The sequence below is a fragment of the Quercus suber genome, unplaced genomic scaffold (genome assembly GCF_002906115.3).
Source record: "Quercus suber isolate HL8 unplaced genomic scaffold, Cork oak 2.0 scaffold_507, whole genome shotgun sequence".
Classification (NCBI taxonomy): Eukaryota; Viridiplantae; Streptophyta; class Magnoliopsida; order Fagales; family Fagaceae; genus Quercus; species Quercus suber.
The window spans coordinates 327,226-339,810 of NW_027069956.1; the positions used below are offsets into that span (position 1 = coordinate 327,226).

General features: G+C 35.5%; 1 protein-coding gene across 2 annotated transcripts; it reads right to left on the reverse strand.

The window, feature by feature from the left end:
* Positions 1-2,345: 2,345 nt before the first annotated feature.
* Positions 2,346-11,745, reverse strand: LOC111993287 (CBL-interacting serine/threonine-protein kinase 9; the record flags this gene model as incomplete). 2 transcript variants are annotated; one of them, XM_024025135.2, is given in 14 exon segments in its annotated part: positions 2,346-2,732; positions 2,858-2,928; positions 3,449-3,523; positions 3,672-3,728; positions 3,851-3,967; positions 4,311-4,418; positions 4,696-4,818; positions 4,984-5,073; positions 5,155-5,280; positions 5,366-5,419; positions 9,329-9,409; positions 9,546-9,653; positions 9,833-9,904; positions 11,683-11,745. In XM_024025135.2, coding segments are annotated over 14 exon segments (1,164 nt in total), but the record flags the coding sequence as incomplete, so codon positions are not given.
* Between the last annotated feature and the right edge of the window lie 840 nt (positions 11,746-12,585).

The following is a 12,585-nucleotide window of genomic DNA, read 5'->3' on the forward strand; positions in this document are numbered from 1 at the left end:
CATATTCAGTTTTATACTCGAGATTTTTCTCTAAACGCTTTGATTGTTTTGTTGTAAAATGTGTTCAGCTAAAAATATTTTCAGAGAAAATAAATTCTTTTCAAGTATTTGGCGTGTTGTAATTTTTTTATTTTAATCGATCTCACAACCCACTCGATCCCACATCAACCCATTAAATCGACCAAATTCGCACAAATCCACTAGATCATTGCCAACCCATCAAACTGTCACAAAACCAACCCGCAAGCCCAACTCGAGTCAACAGAGTTGATTTCAATCCCTAAATATACAGCATTGTTTTTAGATTTAGGCTTTTTTATTATCTAACAGAGTAGTGCGATGCGGCTTATTTGGGTGATGTGTTATTGCCCATCTAGCACTTAACAACAAGAATACTAATAGAGATAGACAATAGAGCTCTTTTGAAATGAAACCAAACATTAAGGGCCCAAAAATTTTTTTTTTTTTTTTTTTAAAAATATTTAAGTTAAGGGCCAGAATGAAAAAAAAAATCAAAAATCAAAATATTAGAAGTCAAAAGTATACTTTAATCTTTTAAAAAATGGAATATATAATAAAGGTGCCGCATACATTTGAGAAAGAAAATTTATATTTGATATTGCTACAAAATTTTCATTATATTTGCATACCAAATTACAACAAAAACGACCTCCTACACCAGGTTGTGAATCATTGTTCAAAAAAAATGGCTGGGGGTGGGTCATGTGATTTGCTTGAGATTTTTTTTTTTTTTTTTTTAGTTATTTTAGATTGTTTTAATGAAATGTATTGCAAAATAGAGAATGTGATGAGGGGGTGAGAAGTAGGACATGTTAAAAGTGAGTGGTTAAAGTAGAAAAAGTGACTATTTGGTAGGTTAAAATAGAGAAATTATGGCCATGGGATGTGAATGCTGTAACGACCCAAGAAAAAGCGCTATACCTTAAAAGGGCTAGTCACAATTGAGGCTTTTTGTAGTTGTTAATAAAACCCAGTTCAACCCAGTAAATACCCGATGTGAGACTCATCACACAATCAATCAATCAAATTGGGGTATCACAATCTCCCCCACTTAAATCCCTAACGTCCTCGTTAGGGCCCACTTTTTCGAGCTCACACGAGATTACCGGGCCAACTCTGATACCATTTGTAACGACAGAGCCCCCACAGTTCTCGACTGTCGTGTGCACATACTTCAACCCGGGCTTAGGTTCCCGAGTTTTCATAAGCTTCTGGGGTAAAAGTTTGTGCACATGTTAGGGGTTGCCCATCACTTATGAACCTTTACTTTGGTCGCTCATTTTGCGACGTGGGTTCAAGACTTTTGGGCTTAGATCCTCTCACCCAATGTAACACCCGTCTCACTTGAATTTAATTTAATTGCTTTTAGGTTGGAGTTGATGAATTGTTTAATTTATTTTGGAAGTAATATTATTTTATAAAAAAAAAGAGTAACGTGTATAGTTATTTTGTGTGGATTATTCATATTTGAATTTTAGACTCCTTATTGTTTAAGGAAAAGGATAAGAGACTAAAACCTATTTGGATTAGGAGTTTAAGTGTTATTGGAATACTTTAGAGTCCTAGCCTATGTAAACAAACTTATTATGAGTTTTTAGTGGGTTTTAATTTTCAACCCTAATGGAAATAGTTTTAACGTGTAAAGCTGAAAAATAAGCTAGGGCTTCTAGCGTGAAAGACAGAGAGAGAAACAAAAAAAAAAATCAGTGGTTAGCGTAAAAAAAGTTTAAGAGTAGAGAATTAGGGTTTCTCAAAATTGAAGGGATAGAAGACTGTGGCATTATTAGAGGCAGCCAGCAAATCTGTGGTATTGAGGTAAGCATCTAGTTTATGCAAGCCTTATTGATATCGTTGGACTCGTGTTTGATGAAAGAACCTTTGCTTCTAGACTGCTTAAAAATATTAGAATTATAATAACATTTGCTTAGGAATAGAAGATTTTATGGAAGTGTCTTTTAGACTTTCATTATTTTATTGTGAAAACTCAAAAACCTAAGCCCGAGTTGAAGTATGTGCATACGGCAGTCGAGAACTATGGGGACTCTGTCATTACAGATGACATCAGAGCCGAAGTCGGCTCTCCTCTTGAAGGTGTGGTAGGGTGAGGGGATCTAAGCCCAAAAGTCTTGAACCCACGTCGCAAAGTGAGCGACCAAAGCAAAGGTTTATAAGTGATGGGCAACCCCTAACGTGTGCACAAGCTTTTACCCCAGAAGTTTGTGAAAACTCGATGACCTTAGCCCGAATTGAAGTATGTGCACATAACAGTCGAGAACTGCGGGGACTCTGTCGTTACAAATGCTCTTACAAGTTACAACATATCACAAAAAGTTCCAATGTCTCGTTTTTCACTGTAACAAGAAATAGCTTACTCACTTCTTCATTCTTGTATCAATTTGTAAAAGAATTTACCCGATTTCAATTCATCAAAATAGTTGAAAGAAAAACAAAGGAAAAAGAACCAATACCCTAGTTCTCAGGGACTGGTTTCAGTTCTCGTACGAAAAAAAAAAAAAAAAAACCAAACCAAGACCCTAGTTCTGTCGGCTTGTTTTCATATTACAAAGGACCTCTTCAAACTACATAAGTGGAGACATCCTTCTACTTTTCTCCAAACATAAACACCTTCCATGGATCACTATTCATAGTTGGTAGTCATTACTCAGACATAAACGCACAATAGGCTAAATGGTCAGGACTCCTGTTGTGACCTGCATACACAATTTTTTTAGTCAATATAGGTGCTCTTCATAACAACAACGGAGAGAGAGTGCGCACGCACATAAATAGAGAGAGAGAGAGAGAGAGAGAGAGAGAGAGAGAGAGAGAGAGTTACTTCAATCCTTCAGTATTTTCTTCGGAGTTCCACATTATATCTTTTAATCCTGATGAGAAACTTTTGTAGAACTGCCATATGATCAGAGCATTGACAAGAAACGAATTAAATAGTGAACCTTAGCCCTTGAAACATGTTAGTATGTAACATCAACCTTTTATTACAAAAAAAAAAAAATATATATATATATATATAACATCAACCTTCCATTACGAATTAAATAGTGAACCTTAGCCCTTGAAACATGTTAGTATGTAACATCAACCTTTTATTACCAAAAAAAAAAAATATATATATATATATATATATAACATCAACCTTCCATTTAATTTAGAAATAAATAGAGGAAAAAGTTGAGCAAAGCAAATTCTGCTCATGTTTGTTTACTCTTTTTTTCATTACTTAAAAATTTTAGAAAATCTACAAATCAAAGCCACTAGTTGTATTAGATTCAGTTGTGTGCAGCAGTTATTGTGGATTCAGGACTCTAAATGATGAAAAATCAAGAATCAAAAGATCATTTTACTTCCATTGTTTTCCTACACTTTCTGACGAACCAACCAAAGTTGGGAAGAAAAAAAGTTTACATGCCTTGTGAAACTCCAGTGTGTCACCACCAGTCTTTCGCAGCTCCACCATGTGCAAGGAGGGAGCCACCTCGAACACCTGAAATTGAAAAGAAATCAATTGCACAGAAACTATTTTGACATGGTACAGTCAAATTTAAGAATTACTAATTATACAAGAATTTGAAATTTATAAGCAGCAGCCTCCAATATTTTTAAACTTCAATGTCTACGGAATAACTCAGTACCTCAGTTGCAACAGAAAGGTGGCCCTTCCTTCCAGTTTTGTCACCTTGCAACTTCATCTGGAATGATTGGAAATTAAGAAAGACATACACAGGAATTTTGAACTTGTTTAACATGGACATAAAACAGGAAAATGAAACAAAGCAAATCGAATCAACTTATCTAACACGAGAAATGTTACCTTGTAGTTTCGTTTGTGAACATTAAAGCCAAGAGGCTTTGCAGTTTCCTCAATTTTAGACATAATTTCATTTGCTGGGGACTGGGAAGTGAAACGGGTTTCTCTCTTCACAAGACCCTGTATAGATAAATTTATAATTAAACAAAAGAGAGGGGATTATTAGCAGCAATAACAGCAATCGGTAACAAATATAACAGAAATCAGCACAGAAAGTGAAATCCACCCCAAATAAATAAATAACATGTTCTACCAAGGTTCAGAATGATTTGGTCTGTGGTTAGATAAAATTAGTCACCACAAGGTGTTTAGAAAACACAAGCTCTTGATTGGGAACCGTCAACCCAAAATCCCAAGGCACCAGTTTTTCAATCTTACAAACTGTGCTTTATGAGATATCAATTTCCCATAATGCCATATTTGAAATATTCATAACCAGAAAATGAAAATTTGATATACATACCGTCTGCTTCTGGAACAAATTTTCAAGATTGAAACTTGGGGACCTAGATATAAGTTCAAAAGCATTCATGGATACAGGCCTCTCCTTCCTTTCTGTTACAAGATGTTCCTGCATAATAAACATATATATATATAGATATATAAATCTTCAGGTAAACTAAACCTCATATCAATGCATTCGGGCTGACTAGATTGTTAATTTACAATCCCATTGTAAGAGACCAAAGTAATATCCAGTGTCTAGATTTGAGCACTAGGACATGGATGTTCTATCAGTACCACTAAATAATGACAGAAAAACAATCTGTATGAAAAGTCAGTAACTAGCACATTAACCAGACATCTTCACTGAGAAATAAAAGAGAAACAAGATTAAATCATCTCACCTCCGAGTCATTGAAGACAGCATCTACATCATCAAGATTTACATTCTGCTCCTCTTCAAAGTATGCTGGCTTGTACTCTTTCTTGAACCATTCATTTTCCAAGATTTCAGGAATTGTTATCCGCTGAAATAAAGCGCCACCATATATACCACAAAAGGCATGAATGCTATGAATGCACCATATTAAACATTACATATACCCTTGCTAATCTAACCATGCCCCTGAATAATAAAATTCAGGAAAAGGTTCATTAATTAATTCTGAATCAGAAAAGGGTTTGGAGCTCACTGTAAGAGGGTTAGGATCAAGAATATGCTTTATCAGTTTCGTTGCACCGGGTGAAAAATATGATGGATACATGAATTCAGCCTTGGAAATCTGAAATTCATATCAATACATTGATAAGTTTAATCAGATTTCATCATATGAAAAGAGGATGCAAAATCTGGAAAGACTTACTTTTCTATACAAAGCAATGAGATTTGGTTCATCAAATGGCAAGTACCCAGCCATAAGTACAAAAAGAATGACCCCACAAGACCAAATATCAGATGCTGTGCCATCATAACCTTTATCATGTAGAACCTGTAACAAAAATATTACATGAGAGAAATCGAACATAGAGTTGCACAAAATCATTCTGCTATTTTACAAAGTTGTAGGTAGATACCTCGGGAGCAACATAATTGGGGGTCCCACAGGCAGTGTGAAGCAGCCCATCCTCCTGCAGTAAGGAGAAAGTAGCTAAGGTCTCCCCAGTGCACAAAAAAAAATTCTCATTTTCCATAGAAAAGCAATGTACAATCTCCACTAACAAAATCAAATGGGTGATCTCTATTTACAGATGAGGTACATACATCTTCACTGAAACATTTATAATTATGTGTAACTCAAATAGAAATTAATGTAAAAAAATTCGGAAAAAAAATACTAGAGACTCATGAGAGTGTGAAGCCTTTTTAAAACACAGCAACTAAAAATGAGAGGGTCTCAAAATCTTATAAAGCAACTCAAAAGCTAAAATCACCATCCAAAACTCTAAAACCTCAACTTGCTCACAACTCTGGGCAAGTCAACTTAATAATTGGTTAACTGACCAAGTAAATGTAGAAAATATGTGAGTTTATCATAACAATGTAGAGAATATGTTTCCAAACTTGGCCTAATCACTAGTTTAAATGAGATAGTACAGGCTGAGTTAAAGTAATCCCAATCTGCGACTAACCAATCAAATGAAAATGGAAACAAGTCTTTGTGGCACACTGAACCATATAAAAGTAGTGCTAGTAGACATTTACAAGCGATTTGTGGAACCTCTTTTCCCTCTTCTTTAGTTAAGAAGACAATGAGAGAAGCCTATAAATATAAAGCATGGTATAAGTGTTTGACCTACATTGGTCTTGCTAGCTTCAATCAAATCAGTTAGACACAATTAAAGTTACATATTTTGACATTTTGTCTGTTTTCATATTCAAGAATACCTATGACCTCTACCAAACTCCATCTCCTCAACCGACCCAAGTACCCAAACCCCACCCCTGAGACTAGTTCCTCTCTTTCGTAATCAGGTCATTGTCACTGTGACATATTCTTTCAGTAGTTGATCCTTGATGACTAATTGTCCCATATTATTTTTCTTTTATTTATTGGTAAGCTACACATGCACCCAATAGGTCTTAAACCCAAGACCTCAACCTCCACCTAGGACATATAAGGGAGAAGGTGCCAAATGAGATAGAGCTCAATTGCCACAGATTGTCCCCTATTTATAAACTATTTTTCAGTTAGACGTCAGAAAGAGCCTGTTATTGAACTATCTTGATCCAATATGTCACCTTCCCCATTCTAGAATATTTATGCAAGAAGTAGCTCCTCCAGTTAAAGTCTGCAATAATCTCAATAAACTTAATAGGAACTTCCTCTGGGGCTCCCCAGAGGAGATTAAAACAATTCATCTTGTTGGTTGGAGCAAACTTGTCAAACCCAAAGGGGAAGGAGGGTTGGGAGTTTAATCAGGAGAGCAAAAAATATTGCTCTTCTATCCAAACTCAATGAGAAGCTGGAACAAGAAAAAGATAAGATTTGAGCCCGGGAACTTGTAAATAAGTAAGAACAGTTGGTAGACTAAATTCGAATAATCCAAACGGGCTCACCATCTCTATCACCTGGCCAGCTATGAGTACTGTTGGGAATGGAATAAGTACAAGAGGCCCATGGGCCCAAAGGCTTGCAAGAGTAAGAAAAGAAGAAAGGGAAGTTGTAGGTCTAGCCCAAAGAAGTTGCAGAAGGAACGAGTCAGGCACCGAGAGAGGAGAAAGCGAGGGGATCTTACTGGGTAGCAAGGTCCAGCTCACCAAGGAGCCTCTCTCCCTCTTTAGGTAAGAATCTTATCCTCGGCCCACTACCGAGGGTACAATCTAATTGAGGAAGAATCGAGGAGTACTAGAGAACCAACAAAGAAGTACAGCCCATGAACCGGGGAAGGTAGCACCTAAATTTAGCAACTTTCACCTCCGCATTAATAACCGTACCCACCAGTCAAGCCACATTTATTACTGAATGATCAGTCAAAACAGTGCCCTCCTCCCAAACACCCACTTACTTCCTCAAAAGAAGGGAGGAGACCTTTCATGGGACAAGTATCATCCACTCCTCACCACAAAAAAGATCAAAGGGAGAAATTCCCAACTTGAATAAATAGGACCCCTCCCCCATTAGAATGGGGGGTAGAAAAATCAACAGAGTGAGAGAAAGTGTGAAGTGTAAATCCTAACTTGTAAGTATCTTCATCGGCCAGGCCGAAGAGAATATAACGACCTTTGTTATTTACTTCAATCTTATTAGTCTTTGATTTGATCTCTTGCTTAGATCTGCCATTGAGAATCCCCTTTCCATAACTTAGAAATTAATTATAATGTTCATTTTATTTTTCCTTCATATTTTGACTCATACAGGTACAATATTTTTTCTAAAGGTGTATTAGCCTATTGGGAGTGGAAATATATTAGCTTTTGGCATGAATGATGGCTAAAAGGTGGTTCTTTGAGAAGTTTGATCAAAGGGCCTTTGAATTTAGGAGAGGATAATATGAGGGTAGCTGATATTGCTTCCCCTGCAGGACATAGTTTGGGATTCCCATCTTCTTCTCTCCCTTTAAATATTGTCCAAGCTATAAAAGCAATGCCTGCTCGGTTGTGGATTTGGGTACCATCTAAAGATGTAAATTTTGATGCTAAGAGTGTTTTAATAAAGCGAATGGTCAAAAGTCCATTATCAAAGCTTTCTTCCATGGTGCTTAGCTCTCGAAAATGAAAGCTGATCCACGGGCCAAGTCTTTTTTCCGGCTTTGCACATGTTAGAATACAAGCCCAACATGCTTTAAGTCCATTGTACTATTGTACTCCACTTGTACTGCACTCCTGTTACTTGAATAGCAAATACTCTGCCTCTACAAAAGGCAGTCCCTTGTACAATATTTTATACAATTCAACACTAGAAAACATTCAATCTTTAACAGTAGACATAACAGCGTACCAGTTAGAGAAATTCTTTCTAGACAAGACCTAAATATCCCTGTGTCCTGTCCACTCTGAGTCTCTTCTGCATGCTTTAAGGGACTGCACTGACACTTGGGTGTTCTCTAACAGACTGGGAAAGGAATACCCCCACTGGCTATTCACTCATTTAGTTTGAGCCTTCATGGTTGGTTAAAGGGTAACTGCTGCCCCAATACCAAATTTGGATACCATAGGGATGATATGTATCAGAAAGGTATCTTTTCTATTTCTGTTTGGAGTTTGGACCTTCTGGTTGCACCACATCAGAGTCATTTTTCAGCAAGCTCAGCCTAAGAAAGATCTTCAGATGGTCTGCTTTCAGAAAGCTTTCAAGTTTGTAGCAATCTAGGGATCTCAGATTCTCAACAGTTTGCTTGTATATCAGTATTTCTCGTTTTGTCAGACTTGAATAGAATAACCCAAGATTGGTTCAAACTTTATACTGATGGTGATGTTTGTGGTAACCCTGATATAGCAGGTGGGGGTGATATTATAAGTCACTGGCAAGTTGTGGGGCAGACTTTCTAGAGCTGTTGGTGTCACTACCAATGTCATGGATAAGATTTGGGCATTGAGGGATGGTCTTCAGTCAGCCATTCATCTAGGAATAAATGCTATTGAAGTAAAATTACATGCAAAAGTCGTGCTTGATATGATCCTAAACAACCAGAATTCTAACAGAAACTTTTTTGGCTTCCTATCGGACAGCAGGGAACTTTTAACAGCTTTCCTCAGCATCGGGTTAAACATATTTTAAAGCTAGACATTGTGTTGAATCATTCGTGAAGTGAGTATGCCAGCAGTAGAACTTCATTTTGTATTCTGTAACTCCCTCTGATATTTTGTTTTTGTTGGATTTAGATTCTTTCAGTTTGTAAGTTGACAGGCTTGTAACCAGTGCTTCTTATTAGTTTGTTTAATGCATTCCTTGCATGAGTGTGATTTCAAATATATCAGCAACTATAATATAGAATTTTTTATATAAGAACTTTGTATGGAATTCAAAACCAACCTACAAAGGCTACTATTACATGAAGTAAACTTGAAGATCCTGGCAATAGTTGAATACCACTCACCCGTACTTGCTGTGCAAATGCACTTAATCCAAAATCTGAAACTTTAAGAACACCATATGAATCCAGAAGAAGATTCTCAGGCTGCAAAAGATGCAGCATAGTTCATTAATGATCGATCAAAGCCTGGTTGAATTAATTACCAAGAAACAAAAACACCATCCTTGAAAACGCTCATTAAGTGGTAACTTTATGTGGAAAGGTAGGAAATTTGGCAAACCTTCAAATCTCTGTGGTACACGCCTCTACTGTGGCAGTAATCTACAGCATTGATGAGCTGTTGGAAATATTTCCTCGCTTCATCCTCTTTAAGTCTTCCATTTTTGGCCTGAGAATCAAATAGCACATGATGGAAACTTTTTTGTGTAAATAGAAGAATATTGCCCACTGGCTGTTGATTACACTTACATGAATGCAAAAGAACAGGTAAATATGATCACAAAAGATGAGTACTATTAAATGAATGCATGATATAATCCAAGTATAACGCTCAAAAAAAAATCTTACAATTTTGTCAAAGAGCTCGCCACCACCAACAAATTCGAGAATGATGTAGATCTTTGATTTGCTTGCCATAACCTATGCATGCAGAACACAGATAATTTTAAACATACACATTGAAAGTGTCCTACTTAAAATAGTGCAACTCAGGGTGCATTGTATCTTGACAAAAAGCTTAGGGTAGTTTATGATGTCTAGAATGGAATAGATAAATATAGTAGGATGATAAGAACTCAGTAGTTCTTAATCAAGTAACAGAATTAGCTAAAAAAAAAAAAAAAGAAGAAGAAAGAAAGAGAGGGGTTAGGAGGAGTAAGATATCCTTCCCCCTAAAAGACATCCAAACTAGATTGATTAAACCCATCGCTTTTTCCCTACTCCCATCTTCTGGGTCTTCTCCCCCTCCATCCAAAGCTTTAAATGTACAGATTCTGTTTTGGGAAGGCTATGGATAGAGCATATTCCTATGATAGGAGTTTTACTCTTGTACCATTTAGCTTGAAGGCTTAGTTAGTAATGGGTTGTAATAGTAGTGTGGTTGGTTAGTTAGTTAGTCAAGAAATTGTAACTGATTGTATAACAGAATTCATAACTTTACCAATGTATAGCAGATAGCTCAACTACAAGAGGGTGATCTGGATTGTAACAAAGGACATTGAAGAATGATATGCAATTTCCTTCTCTTGTCTCTCTCTATTCTCTTCTCTATTATACTCTACTCTAGGAGGCCTAGTTCCCTTGAAGAACTACCATAGCNTTTTTTTTTTTAATTTTTCTTATTTTAATGATTCAATAATTGGAGGTAGGAGAATTTAAACCTTAGATGTCTCAGTTGGAAACACTAGGAGGTACCAATTAAGCATAACACTCTCGGCCCTAACCACTCTTTTTTAATTCCCCCAAATTGGAGGAATTTTGAGGGAAATTCCACTCATGTTTAAAAAACATTAAATTGTTCACTTTGCCCTTATGATGTCAATTTATTTTTTATTCTCTAAATTAGTAAAAGTTGGTCCTAAGTGTCATTTTATATGATAATTTCTCTCTCTTCTCCTTCCCTACTTAATTTTAAAAACATCCACATAAAAGGGAGGGATATCTATTCTTCTTTCCCCTACTTAATTTTTACAACATCCAAACAAGGGGAACGACTGATCATTTCCCTCTCCTCTCTTTCCCTCCCTTATTCTTTGCTCTCCTCTCCCTCCAAACTTCTGAACACACTTAATGACAAAACTTAGCCAATATACGGAACAAATGCTTAAATGCTTTCTTAGACCATTTGACACCAAGTCCATGATTCTAAAGGCCTACTTCGGTTAGAAAATATGGTTGTTGCCCATATTCTTCATTATTTTTCCTCAATTATGATTTTTTTTTTTTTAAATACTTTTCCTGACCCTGTTTAAGAAAGTACTATGGACCAAATATCAACCCACTTATTTCATCATGAAATTCTTACCACCTTATACTATTACACCGAACTTCAAACACTATTTTCTCATAAAGTAAGGACATTATGTAAAGGATTAACAATTAATTGGGTAGAAATCTTGCCATTCAATTAGAATTCCAATCTTTTATTGGAAAATGGCATAAAAGTAAAACAAGAAGTCTTGTTTTCATTTTTTTTAATGAGTGTGTTTGACCTTAAAGAGAGGGAAAAGACTAAAGAGTTGTTTATACAGTGACCTCCACTTCATGAGGCACAGTCTCCAGCTGGTTATGCTAGAATTTAGTATTAGGTATAATTTCTATTTGTATTTGAATAAACCATGATGCACATTGTTGAAACAAAACATATTAGAAATGATCTTAATTGGAAAAAAAAAAGAAGATAAAGAGACTGCCGTTACCTCAAAAAGTTTAACAACATTTGGATGTTTGATCAGCTTCATTGTCGAAATTTCTCTTTTTAGCTGCCAGAAGAAGCATCAACAACAACAACAAAATAAAAATTAAAGGACCCTTTGCTCCGGGTTTAAAGTAATCAATCATAGATACAACACTATTCTATAGCTTAACATCACGAAGCAAATGGAATGCGAAATGCAATACAACAATCTTTATTTCAATCAAATTGAAAATAATAAGAATGATACTAATAAAATTAACCGTTCAAGTTCACGTTCACACCCTGCTCCGTAAAGTAAATATATTATATTAATTTAACGAAAATGATAATTAGAATTTTTTTTTTGGGTGAAAGATTATTTCTCCAAATGCATCATCAATTAACAGAATAATCTAACTTTCTAGACTAACCACAGTCAACGACAATGGTCAGTGGACTCCATCTCTATCCAACAATTGGGACCCACATACTCCATTCTTTGGCTACATGTCTTACACGTGGCATCCAAATCATCCAGAGATTCACATGTGGCCCCTTAACATAAAATGTAACAGCACAGCCACTGTCGTACAATTGATAACACCTTATTAATAATATTAAAAATTTTAAATAGATTTTGTTAACTGAACTATTTATGAAAAAAAAAAAAAAAAAATACACAAAAACCAATGAATTTTTTTAACCCTTTTTATCCTTTTCTTAAAAATATTATTAAAAATTTTCTAAAATAATTAAACTTTTCTAAAATTATTAATTAACAAATACACTAAAAACATCCATTATCCTACCTTAATAAAATTACTCAGTTCATATTTTTTTTAATTTGTTTATTTAGTACTTAACAGTCCAAAAAAATCTTTTGGCATAATGGTACTTGCATGGAAAAGGGGAAAAAAAAAAAAAA